This window comes from Momordica charantia (genome assembly GCF_013281855.1).
Source record: "Momordica charantia cultivar OHB3-1 chromosome 10 unlocalized genomic scaffold, Mcharantia_2.0 BLBB01000010.1, whole genome shotgun sequence".
NCBI classification, from domain to species: domain Eukaryota; kingdom Viridiplantae; phylum Streptophyta; class Magnoliopsida; order Cucurbitales; family Cucurbitaceae; genus Momordica; species Momordica charantia.
Window position 1 is genome coordinate 1,991,999 of NW_028275158.1, and position 15,904 is coordinate 2,007,902.

Below are 15,904 nucleotides of genomic sequence, written 5' to 3' on the forward strand. Positions count from 1 at the left end.
TTGGATAATTATTGAAGGAAAAATATTTGTCACTTTTTTTTTTTTTAATTTTACATTATCACGTTGGAATCAATGGAGGAAAAATAGAAAATCAATTCATCAAATTAATCTTTTGGATAAGAAACCTAATTTGTATTGCACAACTCAATCATAGTTCTTGATTTTATTGGGGTTGTGGGTGAGATAATTATATGCATGCATATCGCGACCTCGTCCTTACTTAACTAACATTGTCTTGTTAACTCCAACCATTTTAGTTCTCAAGTGTTTATGGTGGTTTGTGATCTTGTTTAGGAACTGATAAGATCGGGTATGACTGAGTTTGGTGAGGAGACCTACATAAAAGAAGCAAATACTCTGATGCTCCAGTCAGTAAAAGAGCAATCTTAGGTCACAAGCTGAGCTTAAATTGCGTATTTGAAGTCAAAATGATGCCTCTAATCAGGCAGCAAGAATGTCCGACTGTTCAATTCTACCGTCAGATCTTTAAGGTCGAAGCATGACAGTGCCTTCGACCAAGTGGAGTTATACCAAGCTTACAGATTACATTATGGCCGAGCTTCAAGATCGGTCACATCGTGTCTCCGAACTTCCGAAGAAAGATCTTATAATACTGATCTTTTCTAGCTCTCCACACAGCAAATTCATTTTGACCCTCCAACAAGGTGAGTTCATTCGCGTAGTAACTCGTCTCAAACCTAATAATATAAGAACGATACACTCAATGATATGTCACCACAATCTATATCGATCTAATACATGACATCCCACGAACATAGATATTGTCAAAGGTATAAACATATTTGGCAAACATTATACTCATATCTTCAATTAGCATTAACGGGCATAAATTTTGAACGATGATTATGTTATTCATCTCAAACCAAACACCAAAGAAAGAGCATGAAAAATATGACCATGCCCTTGCCAATTTCAAAAGTCAAATTTAATTTTGAAATCATTAAGTCTTCTCATAAGATTGCTTGGCCAAAGTCTTTTTAAGACTTTAAATATGGTTTCCCCACGTCATAGTCACACCCTATGCATTGGAGGAGATTGCATTTCGGTGGCTAAGTATCAAGGAATTTCGGTTACAACATCGTTAGTCTTTCTCGGTGGGACACATCTCATTGCCATTTTTTCTTTTTTCATTGCAAAATAACTATTCAACTAAATTAGAGACTTCTCAATATCAATTTTGGTTTTTTTTTCTCTCAATTTTCTCAAAATTAACGTCGAGAACAAAACATAGAAATTATTGGTAAACAACCCTAATTTTCAAAAAATTAAAAAATAAAAAAAGAGAGACTATTATTTTTTTTTAATCATTTACCATAAAGATTTAAATATTATTTTGGTATTCTTTTCACTTTTGACTTTGGGTTATTTTAATCGCTGTACTTTCAAAATTTTCTTTCATTTTAAAAGTACACGGACTAAATAGTATTTATACCTACAATAAAAGATCACAAAAATTACGTTTACCTAAAAATTGCATTCTTTCAGCGTGTGATGTTTTTTTTTTTTTAAACTGTATTCTTTGTTTTAAAACCACAAGCTTGTGAAAAAACTTGGAAAAAGAGCCTCCCAACATATCCAGAATTATTAATGTGTAAAAGGAGAGCAGAAGCCAAACAGTACCTACCTAAGATATAAATTGTATGTCCAAAAGAAGCCATATAATACCTGCCTGAGATATAAATTATGTCCAAAGGAGCCATATAGTACCTACGTAAGATATAAAATATATGTCCAATGAGTTTTTCGATATCAAATATTATTAAAGCTCGATAATGATCCTTCAGAACATAAGTTTTTCTATGTCATACTACAAAGGAAAAACCACCAGAACAATTGTTCTACTAAATGCTAACCTGAACATAACTCAACTGGTTAAGGCACTTATCTCCGATCAAAATATCATGAATTCGAATTCTCATCCTTACATATTGTGTCTTAAAAACACCAAATTTTACTCGGATAACTTATTGACACTAGTTTGAACTAACATGCACTTTCTCTTCTGTTGAACAAAGAAAATAATGCAAATGTATATGTAGAAGCACATACTTCCATCTCCCATGTTTTTTCTAAGTTTCCTACTAAGTTTTGATGGGATACAACACTTCTAGTAACTATCTGCAAAAGTAGCAAATTAATCTATATAGAATCAAGTTGCTGCACATGATATAGAATCGAATAAGCAAGCCTATCGACAAATTAACGTAACAGAGCAACACATCTATAATTCAACAAGTCAGCATTTACAACCAACCATTTATCAAATGAAAACTCAACGATGAAACATCCAATTCCAACCAACTGTTTTCTTTGATTCGTTAGAAGTTAGTAGAAATGTAACTACGCAATGGTTGTAGTCGAAGTCTATTATGGATTTCTGACCACATTCTTCATCATGCAACTCAACCAATATAATCAACGATCACGTGAAATAAAGCGTAACTATATCAAGAGACGTCATTGAACTATTTCTACTAAACACAACCATAACATCATTAGATTATCTAATCCAACCCTGTGGGTAACCTTTGGTTTTGTTTTTGGTTTTCCATTCAATAAAAACAGGGTTGTTTCTGACCATTCTAAAATTTTACAAAACATTTTCTTTATAAGAAACTGAGCTTCGTTAAGACAAATGAAAGAATAGAATGTACAATAGCATTAAAAGAAAGTGTTTAACCAAAGGAAGCCAGGCATTTTCAATTTTCAAATAGAACAGATTTCCATTTTTCAAGATCTCGAGTCTTTCTTCTTCCAAGATCTCGAGTCTTTCTTCTTCCAAGATCTCGAGTCTTTCTTCTTCGTTCCAATACTTTTCACATATAGCCACCCTATCTCCCTAACATTCTCTCTCTAACACATCTCTCTCCCTACTTCTCTACTCCGCTCACCAACTGCTTTCTCTGATTTGTTAGAAGTTAGCAGAAAGGTAACCATAAGGCAAGAATCAAGTGATACAACATACCTATAAGTTATAACTTGCAAGATGATGTAATGAAGCAGCTCATCAATTTAACCTGCATCCATTGCCCTCCTTACTTGGCATATCAACAACAACATATATCTGAAATAATTACTTCCCCTGCTGCAAGTTAGTTTACTAATACTCAAAATTATAGATTCATAGATTGGGCCTTAACTATAAACATTGATATAATTTATCAAAAAAAATTCACCAAAAATATAAAAGACATGTTGGTTAATGAATAACGAGCGAATGCTGGATCAGCTCTGTTATGATATCCTTACAACCACCTTGTTTTTCTTTCCTGCAGATAGAAGCAGAACCTTCCCATCTACAATGTCTGCAGCTTCAACTCTCTTGCCTTCAGAATCCACTCTACTATTATTCAAATAAAGCCCCCCTTGCTTCAGCAATCGACGGGCAGCTGACTTGCTTTCGAGCAAACCAGAAGTAACCGAAAGATCGACAATCAAAAGATTCAACACTTGATCATACCCCAATGAGCAGCACGGAACATCCTCAGCAATCCCCTCAATAGTCTTCCAGTCCAACTTTGTCTCTGCTCCTGGTTTCAATGCCTCAGTGGCCTTAAGGGCTTCACTCAAACCATCTTCTCCATGAACAAACCGGGTAACTTCTTCCGCCAGCCGCCTCTGCGCCGTATTCGGCACGTACCCGGAGCTCCCCATTTGGCTTTCCAAGTCTTGAATGTCCTTCATATCCAAAAATGTGAGGATCTTGAGAAATCTCGCCACATCAGCATCTGGGACACTGAAGAAGTACTGATAGAACTTGTATGGAGATAGCATTGACGGCGAGAGCCAGACGGCGCCGTCTTCGGATTTGCCGAATTTGGTGCCGTCGCTCTTCAGCAGAAGAGGGAACGTTAAGCCATAAACGCCATCAGCATGAGGCAAAATTTTCCTAATAAGCTCTGTCCCTGCAGTGATATTCCCCCATTGATCACTACCACCAATCTGAACAGAAACACCCTCGTTTTGAAACAGATGCAGAAAATCATAAGCCTGCAAGAGCTGGTAAGTAAACTCAGTATAGCTCATTCCTTGCTCCGATTCCAGCCTTCTCCTGACGCTCTCCTTAGCCATCATCGTCCCCACTCTCGCAAACCGACCCACTCCTTTCAAGAAATCCAGAAATCTGAACTCCTTCCACCAATCGTAATTATTTAGAATCACAAAGTTAGGGCTGAAATTCGAATCCGAGCCCGAATTCCCCAAAATTCTAGCTATGGAATTGGTAATTCCAAGAGTGTTGGCCTCCAAGGTCTTGAGGTCAAGCTCGGGCCGCTCCAGGCTCTTGCCGGAGGGGTCGCCGACTCGCGCGGTGGCGCCACCGATGAGAGCGACGGTAGCGTGGCCGCATCGGCGGAACCAAGAGAGAACGATGAGACCAAGGAGATTCCCCAAATGCAAGCTCTCGGCGGTGGGGTCGAAGCCGCAATAGACCTTGAGAGGGCTGAGAGAAGCCGAGCGGAGATTGTCGCTGGTGATGGACTCGAGAAGGCCTCTTTCTTCGAGAATTTCGACGACGTTGCGCCGAGAAGCGCTGTGGGGTTCGAGAGTGGAGGATTGGAGAGAACTTGCAGAGGAAGCGATGCAGCGGCAACTGCTTCTGACGGAGGAGAAGGAGACGGTGGACTTAGAGGAAATGTTGAAGGTGGAGAAGAAGAGGCTTCGTTGGGAGAGAAGGAAGGTTCTGGAGCCACAAGCAGAAGCAATGGCCGCCATAGTTGCAGCTCAGTTCTTGGTTTGCCGAAGCTCTGGTTAATGCAAAATCCCGTCGTGATGCCCTTCATTTGATAACATAATGTTTAGGTGTTATCGCAATTTTTGAGTTAAAATGGTATTTTCATCGCTCCCATCTAATGTCATTCTATATTAATCTCGTTAACTATTCACAAATAATTCATCAAATTCTCAACCTTTCATTCAGTATAAATTCAAGCAAACATTACCGGAGCTTGACATGTCGCAAATCCTCTTGAAAGAGAAGGGTACCTTCAAGAATGTAGATACTGGTGGCATCAACTCGCACCATAAGGTATTGAGTTAAGTCTCACAGCGAGCGCAACCGAGTATCCAATCTTTTGAACGGTTATCCAATTTTTTACTTATTTATATCCATGAATAATTTAACAAAATCCTTGAACATTAAACTTTTAACTTTTTTTTTCTGAGACGAAAAAAATATTTATTAGGTTAAGTTTTTAAATTATCACGTCCTAGCACATCACATATCTATTATTAAATTCTCGTTAATAATGATAATAGAATTATAAAGCATAAAAAAGAAAAATAAGGTTGAAGTATTCGAGTAAAAATGTAATCTAATCTCAATTAAGATATTTATCAAATCAAAAAGAATAAAGATGGCGTCTTTTATTACAAATTCTAAAAATAAATTCTCTAAAACCCTACAATTTATTAGTGTAATTACAAGCTACCTAAAAGATGCCACTTTTATTCAGGAAAAAAAACACATAGAATGATTATTGAAACTGATTTTTTCAAAATATATATATATATATATATGATAAAAACAAAAAAATATATATATATCTATTACTGTTCGTAAGATCTATTATAGATCCTCTCTACAATTGTTAGACTCAAAAATAAATAAATAAATAACACTAAACTATGGTCAAGATTGTAATTCAAATCGTTATCATGTTATCCTTGTCCTCCTTACTTGATGCGTATCTTTAATTTCATCTACTCAAATATCATGTTTTATCGACTTAATATTCAACTCCATAATCAATAAATATTTCATATATAATCGATAAATATTTTATATATGGCTGCGTAGAATTCAACAAAGTATATACTAAACCAGCATTAGATTTTTCCGTGAGAGAGGGCTCATTTAAGTATATCAATAGCATTTCATGCTGCTCCAGAAATGGTCAAGTCATGGAAACAAAAAGAAAGTTAGGAACTGCTTACCACAGATTATAGGTGGCCATAACGACACCAAACATACAGATAGAGCAACTTTTTTAAGGATTCTTTGGGAATATTTGATATTAATGGCATGCAGAGCTTCTTCCATGAACGTATTACTAACCCGTAAATGTCGAGCTTCATGTCTCTCACGTTTATGAGCTTGCAATGAAAGATATCTCGCACAACCCCGAGTGATGGAAACATTTTGGAAAGTTTATGAAAGCCATCATCTTTGAACTTTAATTTCTCACTACGTGCAGTTTACCTCAGGAGCTGCTCCAGCATCCACCCCAATTGGGCCTTATGAGACCAACTAAGTCATACTTCTTTCCTGTCAAAATACAAAAGAAATGAATTAGAATTTGAATGGTCAAACTGCTTCTAGACCTACTCATTGAGAGCACTGATCAGTTTAAAGAGACAAAAAAACAGATGATATGCGATAAATTACGTGTTGTTTTCTCTTTCGTCGATCAATTCCACCACTCTTCATGTCATTTTTTGCAAGTCCAGACCCAGGGGGAATACCATATTGCATTGGAGAAAGGGCAGGAGCACCAACAGGAGAAGCTGCCATGCCAGGGGCTGTTGCAGCGGGCACAGGTGCCTGAGGTGGAACAGAAACTGGGGGTGGTAAAGCTGCAGGTTCGGGAAGCGGTCTCGGTAAAATGTGTTTCAAACGATTGTTTCTGTAGTTCTTCCAAAAGTAAAATTGCTGCCTGTGTGACAATTCCTAAGAAATTCCAAATAGTGGAAAGTGTGTTAAAATGTTAAGAAAAGGGAAAAGGAAAAATATCTGACATAAAGAGTAAACAGTTTGTTAGGGAAATACACTAAACGAAACAAGATAACGGTATTGCAATCTCAAAAAGATGCTACAATATCGATAGCCTTTCAAGAGGGATATCTCTCTCCCAAGAACTATACTAAGTTCTCCACCTTAGACTATTCCCAACAGATGACCTCCTTCTCTCCCACCACCTCTATTATATTCCACTCACCCCTAACTAATTACCATAAGGCCCCCACTACCATACTAATAATATTCCTAAACTATCCCTAATAGGACTCTCACACAGTTCAAGTAAGCAACAAATATCTATCACAAACTGGTGGAGATCGGAGACGTTTCGAATTTGACCAGTCATGCCAAACAAGAAATAAAACATAACAGTCAAACTATACCAGAGACGTTTCCTTACAGTCCCAAACATTGATGAAGTAGATCAAAGCATAAAACTGATAGCGAATAGAGTAAATCTCTTTAAAATAATTATACATGAAAAAAAAAGGACCAATGAACAACCTCAATGTTGCACCACTTTCCCTTAAAATATTAGCTAGTTTAAAACCAATATTAGAAGAACCAGGTGGTTACTGTGATGAGGAAAGAGAAGCCTGATAACAATTGAACTGGTACTTGATAAAATCGTACCAGGGACAAGGGAGCCAAAAAAATTTACAATCAAATTAATATTGATTATCTAATATCAAGAAGGAAATCGAGCAGAAAGAAAAGGTCATAGAGATTCCATTAACCTTGTTGGCAGGATGAGCCATTGCATTTCGGAAGTTTGCATTTTGTAGAAGTTCAAGGAAAAACAAACTATGAGGATACCTAGAAAAACCATTAAAGTCAATCCCAATAGTGTCTTCAGTTTAGGGAAAAGCTCGTGTAACACAAGATGGAAAGATCTTACTCACATTATAAACTTAATATACTCTGGTCGTTGCCAATATTGAAGGTACTTCAAGTAACCAATGAAAGCTTCATCCTCAAAGTAACGATTCTGAGCCAGATCTGTATAAAAACTTGATGATCAGCTATCAGAAATGGGAGGATAAAGAGCATTTGTTCCAATATTTCAATGCCAATTTGCATATGCAGGAGTATATTCAAGTGAGTACGTGACGATAACTGCCTCAAGAAAATTAAGAAAAGGGTGATACTTCAGAAATGTACTTTAGTCGTACGAGACCATAACATATCATCAAAAGAATAGAATTCCGGGCAATACATTATATGTGGAACCACTGTATGGAGTGGTACACTGCTAAGGCAAAAAGATTGAGCACCAATCTCTGAGTTGAGAAGGCACATAAAAGATAAATTCTATGGTGAATTTGTAGTAAAAACAGTAAGATACAGGCACATAAAAGATAAAATTTTATCCAGGTGCTACACTAGTTCATGAAGCTGCAAATTTGGAAGGAACACAGGTTCTGAGTGCCCAAAATCTGATATCTCAAAGTATTTTTCTTTTTCGCACTGATAAATTTAAAATTAACACTTCACAGGGAAATGCAACTGCGAAAATTATGAATAAACAAAAACAAAATTCCTATGAGGTATTACAATAGGAAAATTTAAGCTAACAGATGAATCTACTTTGTCATTAGAAAAAAGAAGTAGAATTTGCTTTACAGATTGGTTCGTTTTTATGTCAAGCACAATGTAATGTCTGTTTAGCACAGTAGAAATCCCAAGTGAAACTGAATTCATCTAGAAAGGGTTCGGGTTTGGAAGTAATTCTTTAACTACAACAAAAAAAAAAATAGTGGACCGTTTTATCTTAAATGGGTTAGTATACAATCACATACTCATTTCAATTTGAAGTTTCAAGCATTAGAAATTATCCAACTGCCAATATAGAACCCTAAATTTTGCAACAACGTACAGTGAATGTAGGTTGGATTGGCGAGACATTGAACAAATTCCAATTCGAGCAAGAACCGCTGCCGCCCGTCATCTGGATCCTTGTATACATTCGTAGGCCTGGCAATTATTCACCAAACAGAAAATAAAATGACAGAAAGGGAAAATCGATCAATTGACAAGCAGTGCTGTAAATCAATCGGTCCAGTGGAAGATAATAACTATGCTAAAAATCATTGACATAAACTAGAGATCACTTTCTTCCGTTTACATTTCGCACCAACCAAACGGAAAAGACGAATTGGAGCTATAACCAAAACGAAAGAAGAATTGGCTAAAAAGAAATTAACAACGAGGAAAAAGTCAGTACACGAGAAAGAACAGAGAAACACACTTACGATGATGGGTTATCAGATGCTTCTTCGTTTAATCCATGATTAGAGGCCATTGAATCTGATCAGTCGAACTTTAAAGCTCGTTCAACCGAAGTCCAAAATTGAACAAAAAAAACCTAAGCAAAATTGCTAGCGAACCAATATCCTTTGAAGTTCTCCGAAAAATGGCTACATCCACAGCCCAGGGAGCGATTGAAACCGATAATATAAAGAAATTGACACAAAAAAATTGAAATATGCTCGTTCTCAGTTCTAACGATGTTTCGCGACCAACAGAAAAGAGACGAGCAGAGCCGGAGGACCAGTTTGAGCGCGCCGTGTAAATAAATTTATGCAACAAATTTGTTTCACATAATAATTTTTTCAGAAAAAATTAGAACGAGAAAATTGTAAAAAAAAATATTAATTTTTTAACTAAGAATTATTTTCGTTTACGAATTCTTTTAAAGCGATCATTTCCATTAATTTTTGTTTTTTATCTAATTTTTTATTTTCTACATAATACAAAGTACAAACAAAATAATTATAAGTAGAGAGTCTTTTATATTCCCACCATATTGGGTTTTTTTTTTTAAATTAAATTGGAACTTAATAATTTATTAATACTGTATAATACTAAAAATTATTAACAAATAAGATATGTTTAAGAGTGAGTCATTTTTTAAAATGACTCATGTATCATTGTAAAATATTACAATTTTAATGGAAGTAATTTTTGCAATAATAAAAATGATTTTAATACTAAAATCACTTTCAAATATGTCTTAATATAAAAAAGAAAATTACATTTATCTTATCATATTATTCTATTTTTAAAAGAATATTTATTCATTCATCCGAAAGTCCAAGTTTAACTATTCGAATGAAATTTTTACATTTTATACAAATTATTTCTTCTCTCAAAATTAACAAATTTGATATTGTTTTTGAAGGAAAATAAAACTTTTCCAACATTAAAATCATTTTCCTTTTCTTGAGACAAACAAATTATCTTTAATACAAAGAGATTAAACTACCCCACATATTTTTGTACTAAAAATAATAATAATTATCTGACATAAACCTTTAAAAAAAAATAAAAAATCAAGGTCCAACCCCAATCTTTGAGAAGCCGCTACTAATAAAGCAACCAAAACATATTCAAAACTTGCAAAAGATAGGGTTGTGAACTACTGTGTTGGCACCCGAAGCCACAATTTAAACCTCAAACTTTTTTTACCAAAAATATATATATCTTAACCAATTGAACTTAGATTCGCTCTAATTAGTTTTAAAGTTATAATTACTTCTTAAAAAACAAAGAAATTCTACATTACCAATTCACCACCATACACAAGGAAGGATATGTCCTTAGCATCCTTAATTTTCCTTCTTTTAAATTCCCTAAAGATTGACAACATAATTTTTTTCAGCCCTTCCAGAGCCAACTAAATGCAAACCACAAATCTTTAACCCTCAAGCTAGAAACTGCTACCAAGTTCATAGAAACTCAAGTGGTATTTCTAAGCATGAATAGAGTACAATGTCTTCCACACCCTCCAAGTTAGAGAGAGGGTAATCGAACACTTGACGAAGGAACCATAGATCCCGAACAATAGTTTTGCAGTCGTAGTACGAGCATTATATCTCCTAGTACGGTCTGTACCGCATTGGCCGCCTGAACCTTGGAACCCTTCTGCACGGAGAGAATTTAGAGATTTTAATTATAAAGCTAAAAATGGAAAGAATTCTGAGGTTCTCAGTTTGATGGATCATTCCCCAAACCACTTCTAAAAAGATAAAAGAGCATAAATGGACTGCCAATACTCTAGTCCCCTTCCAAACAATATATGAAAAGTTTGTTGTTCTAAAAGAATGGATTTTGAAAAGAAAATACAGTACAATCATGATTGAAATATCAAAAATGGAAAAACAATGGCATATTGTGCGAAAAATAGAAATCGAAATATGACGTCTCAAAATTTCTAAGATTGGCAACTATAAATAAGAACTATCTTGTCCTAATCAAATTTTTATGACTACTCAGGCTTGTCCTTAACATTTGTTTACAACCTTTTTCAGATTAGTAAAAAGTTTGTTTCCCGTTTAAAATAGTTAAAAGAATTGAATTTTTATATTTTATAACATTGTGAACAAGCAACTGCCCGATGAGAAACTCATGCGTCATTTTGTAAAGAGATGCGACAGTATCCACACGAAAAGACAAAAACTAATACAAGCAAATGTCAATTAAAAGGGCTCTTTTACAGATCTCATTTGGCCTCTCAAGCCTTTGATATCAATACAATATCATTACAGTGATTCTTGAGTCTGGCTTTATTCGAATTTATCAGTTAGGCTTTATTCTTTTGGGCTGGAAGCCCTTTCTTTAGTCTAGGCTGTTGTTTTTGTATGCCCTTGTTTCTAGCTTTTGTTTTCATTAGTCTGAATGAAAAGTTCGATTTCTTATAAAAAAAAGATTTACAGTGATTCTTGAGAGAGAGATCTGATGGTAATACATTATATTACGAGACCTCTCTAGCTGCCATATATAATCATGCTAGAAAACTAATCGTAATAACTAATAAGTGTGCATCCTACTTTTAACAAAAGTTTTGAAGACACAAAATTCATGCAATTTTTCGACTATCAGCCTATACTGCAGTTCTGAGACGAAACTGCATAAATTAGTCTAATACTGCCTTTGTATTAATCACCTTATGGCATTATGCAAATGAACCTCCCTTCTAGAAGCATCAAGTATGCTTCACCACTTGGTTATACCCATTTCAAAGTTTCCTCCATGATTTATTTTAAATTTTTAATGGTAGACTCCCAGACCCCAGTCTAGATGCGATATGGTATTTCAGCACTTACCCATAACCATATGAAGGATAAAAGGGTGCAGCAGGCATGAAGGGCCGACGACCACCTCGAAAGCCAAAAGAGCTGGGCCGCCTTCCTCGGTATTGCTTCATTCCAGGGACATTTGTCCTTTTGGCAGAGACCTGTAAAATGTACCAAAAACCTACGAGTCAGTGGTAGAACACCATATTATTCATCCAGAATGAAAGTACATGATTGGAGATGTTGTGAAAGCTCCCTCACTCTCCCAGCCTAAGAAAACTATGTATACCGAAAGCCTCCTAAGATACTTCCCTTCTCTATGTACTCTCTTCCCTCACAACTCTCCAACAGCACATCACTCGTTTACAAAATTGGGCCACCAAAGTTAACTAAAAGCACTTGTGTATGCAATTTCAAAAGACCTTTAGTTGGCGACCGTGCAACTCTGATTCATTCAACAGCAAAGCATTCTGTACGGCATCAACCTCCACAAACTCAACATAAGCAAATCCCTTAGGGTGACCGAACTTGTCTGTCAAAATTGTCACTCTATTCACTGTTCCACATGATTGAAAATGTTGTTGAACCTCCTCAGGAGTGCATGCATAATCAACCTGAAGTAAAAACCACAATAGAAATAATAAATCATTTTGTATTGGGATGTGACAAAAGGAAAACATTGTGAAATGAGAGGAGATATGAAAATTCATGTGCACAGAGAAATAACAATTCAGCATGCCATCAAAACTTAATAGGGCTTCAGATAAGAAGCATCTATTTAAGGAATAACATCTTTAGACCCAAGCTTCGAAATCTATTGATTATATATTGTTTCAGGTAACAGCTTACAATGGCTTGAAACATACTTGACAAAAAATTCACAAAAAGAAAACAATGAAACGAGAACTAACATAAAAGGTTACGCTGAATCTTCTTTTTCTTTCTGTTCTTTTTTTTTATATAACTATGGGTCAGAGCTTTGCTCCCCCATACCTAGGGGGCACCCAAGGCCCAGTCCCAAGAGTAGAAAAGTTACACTGAATTGAAGCAAACAAACAGAATATTGACACTTCCCTGAGGTCCAAGATTTTGGTCACTTCTTGAAATTGTTTCATCCAATTATTTTTTCCATCCTAATTTGATTATGGTATCTTTGTGGCAACTGGCAAATAATAATTGCAACTTTAGCCTGGTGGGTTAGGCAAAGCACAGCAACTTAAGAAAGAAAAATGTGGCACTATGGACTAGTGGTTATGGAGATTTCCAAAATACCAGTGCCATAAGGTGGTGGTTAGCATATTTGAGAAAGCGAAAAAAATGGGTGGTATACAAAGAACGGAAGTGAACAGAGTCCTTGATGGGAGTAATAGCAAACTAAAACATCACATTGATAACTTTACTACAATTGAATTTGGAGAATGGAGATGGTGGGAGAATTTCCCATTGACACGATACATGGGTGGAAATGAATTCTTTTGAATTTTAATCTGCTTACTCCATTTGGTTGCAAGGAAACTTGTAGAATTTTAAATCGTAATTGACCACCATAGTTCGAACTCAATGACCACAAGGTCAAACCATGGTGGCTGGACCCTTTCTCAGGAAATGTCAACAAGGTGATACTGGATAAATCACACAAGAAATGACGTAATATGGCAATAATTCCTAGCTGTTGTCAGCTTTTTTTGAAAGCGGACGAGAACCAAGGAATTTTTACATTTTCTCTTGTGGCAAGAATTTGTGAAAGAAGAAAAAAAGCCCTGATAGATCAACACAGCAAGAACGTTTGTTCTGGGCTATGGTAAGAAAGAAACTGGAGACGTTTCAATTGGAGGAGCATGAGTTGGGAAGAGGTCCTAGACTTAGCATCCATAGGTCTGGTTAGTGTGCACTTTCTAGTTCTGTGTAATTAAACTCCCTTCGTAATAACACATTGGAGCGGCTTCTTATAAACTCCTACAAAGAGTAGATAAATTTTGGTAGTACCTTCTATATTTCTTATCAAGTATTATTTCTCGATGAAAATTTTTAATTAAAAAAATTGTCATCTGAAGTAAAATAATTTTTAAAAGATGCTTATCAACATCTTTAATACAGTAATTTGTTTTTTATAAGAATTTTTAACACGGTAATTTAGATAATTTGAATATAACTACCATCCATGGTTGTTGACTAAAAGAAAAGGAAACCAATACTACAAATGTAATACTAGAAATGTGTACTGCAAAACTTTAACATTTAAATAACGTAGTGAACTAAAAGGGTGATAAATCTCACATTACCAACATATACAGATCGGGAATCTACTTCCTCCTTTTCAGCCTGAGTTGCAGAGGTACTGGATGAATCTTCTTACATGTTAAAAGGAATACAAGTTAATTACAAATAGACTATAAACCTTGAAATGATTGTTAATTAAAGTATGAGATAAAGCTTCCATTGATTAATATATTTCCCGTCACCAAAAAGCAGATAATGATAACAAGAAATAGAGCAGTAAATTCATCACAAAACTATCCTGTAAAGTTTCAAATCAGTAGACCTCCACACAGGATCACACGCATATTGCATACTTCACAAGCTCAAAGTTCCTAAAGTTTTGTACAGCTATAAACGTAATATACCTATAAGGCCATAACTGAAAAGGAAATAGGGGGACATTAAACAATCAAATTGATTCATTGATAAAGTGAAAAATATTATATAAAAAATGTGACAAAATTAAACCAACGTAGAGAGAACTTAACTTCCATTCCACCAAGATGAAAGACAACCATTTGAAGAAGTTTTTCAAGTATTATCAAAGCATAGAAAATCTTTAAAATTATCTAGTTGGTTTATAAACATAAAACAAAAACCTCAAGACTACAAAAAAAATCTAAGAACATTATGCACCTATTGACATAATAAGCATAAACAACGATTCGCAAAACTCAAAATTTTCAATATCTGGCAATCTCCTGTTTCCTTTTCTTTGCATGAGAAACAAAACTATAACGAAGTTTGTTGAAAAGTAAAAAGCGATTCAATTGGTGAGAAAAAAGAGACATAATGATTATAAAACTCTTTCGTTATGGACACCTAAGAGAGGTGATAAACCTCGTCGTAGACACGACACTTCCCCCAAGGTGGCTCCTAATCCATCTAAAAAGCTCTTCTATTTCGACTCTTCGATAACCTCATTTACACTCCGCTTTAGACGACACCTCTTTGTAGAATCTCTGGAACTAGAATACCAAAAACCCCGTTACATCCTTAACAGCTCCTAGAGCTTCAAACAACCTGATTCTCAATTTTGCAACTAAATTAAATTAAATTAATTAAACCCTTTAAATGTGCATACACATGATCAGGCTAAAATCTAGGTTTTCGGGTCTGTTCCCGTAGAGAAAAGCAACTGAATCGAAGTCCACGAAAGAGCCAGGGTCAAACAATGCCCGTCTTACAAATAAACTACAAAGCTCATTCAAGCAACTTAAATCCTCCTTCCCACCAAACTAAGGACCAGTTAAAGAAATTCAAGCCCAGATCAAGCACGGAATTCAACAACCACCAACTGAATTACACAGAAGAATAATGAAGATACCTTGAACAGCACCCATCTCCTTCTCAACCTTGGCCTGCATTTCCCGAAGGGCACCGGCTTCCTCCTCGATCTCCTTGAGCCTCCTTTTCATGTCCTCCAAGTCCTAGCATCGGAAGCACAGAGAATGAGACAGAAAACTCCATGGAAGAGGCTCGGAACGAACAGAGAAGAAGTGGAGAAAGGTACCTTGGAGTTGGCGTTACTGGGCTCGGCCTCGTAACCCTCTTCGTCGGCCCTACCAGAGGACATGTCGAGGTCGGCATCCATCTCTCCGTCGTCGGGAATATCGCCTCCATAGACTTCGTGTTCGTGCTCTTCGTAGTTAAAATTGTGCTCCATCTCCGTCTCCGATGGCCCCTCGATCGCTGGTTGCTATGTGTATTTTTGTCTACTGGTTCCCAATTGCTCGAGATTAGGTTTCGGATCCTGTCTGGGACTCCTCTGGTTTTCAATTTTCATATTCGTCTTGTTTATTTTTATTTATTA

The 15,904-nt window shown here is 35.8% G+C and overlaps 3 protein-coding genes across 5 annotated transcripts; all 3 read right to left on the reverse strand.

Moving 5' to 3' along the window:
- Window positions 1-3,082: 3,082 nt before the first annotated feature.
- Window positions 3,083-6,217, reverse strand: EMB2768 (Tyrosyl-tRNA synthetase, class Ib, bacterial/mitochondrial). Of its 2 annotated transcripts, none has more exons than XM_022285314.2 (2): window positions 6,077-6,217; window positions 3,083-4,796 (listed from the first exon to the last, which is right to left on the reverse strand). In XM_022285314.2, the coding sequence occupies exon 2, from the start codon at window positions 4,732-4,734 to the stop codon at window positions 3,256-3,258; it is 1,479 nt and encodes a 492-aa protein (XP_022141006.1). In that variant the 5' UTR covers window positions 4,735-4,796; window positions 6,077-6,217; the 3' UTR covers window positions 3,083-3,255. The 2 variants fall into 2 exon arrangements, with proteins under 2 accessions (XP_022141006.1, XP_022141007.1); XM_022285315.2 differs by lacking the exon at window positions 6,077-6,217 and adding an exon at window positions 4,962-5,406.
- MED31 (SOH1 family protein) lies at window positions 5,835-9,328 on the reverse strand. Its single transcript, XM_022285316.2, has 6 exons — window positions 9,010-9,328; window positions 8,634-8,731; window positions 7,660-7,756; window positions 7,495-7,573; window positions 6,407-6,688; window positions 5,835-6,286 (listed from the first exon to the last, which is right to left on the reverse strand). Exons 1-6 carry the CDS (start codon window positions 9,057-9,059, stop codon window positions 6,269-6,271), a joined length of 624 nt encoding a protein of 207 aa, XP_022141008.1. The 5' UTR covers window positions 9,060-9,328; the 3' UTR covers window positions 5,835-6,268.
- Window positions 9,329-10,270: 942 nt separating this feature from the next.
- LOC111011703 (polyadenylate-binding protein 1) lies at window positions 10,271-15,876 on the reverse strand. 2 transcript variants are annotated; one of them, XM_022285569.2, is made up of 6 exons: window positions 15,605-15,876; window positions 15,419-15,521; window positions 14,110-14,183; window positions 12,255-12,446; window positions 11,863-11,993; window positions 10,271-10,681 (listed from the first exon to the last, which is right to left on the reverse strand). In XM_022285569.2, exons 1-6 carry the CDS (start codon window positions 15,755-15,757, stop codon window positions 10,636-10,638), a joined length of 699 nt encoding a protein of 232 aa, XP_022141261.1. In that variant the 5' UTR covers window positions 15,758-15,876; the 3' UTR covers window positions 10,271-10,635. The 2 variants fall into 2 exon arrangements, with proteins under 2 accessions (XP_022141261.1, XP_022141262.1); XM_022285570.2 differs by having other exon boundaries at window positions 14,110-14,180; window positions 15,605-15,874.
- Window positions 15,877-15,904: the final 28 nt, after the last annotated feature.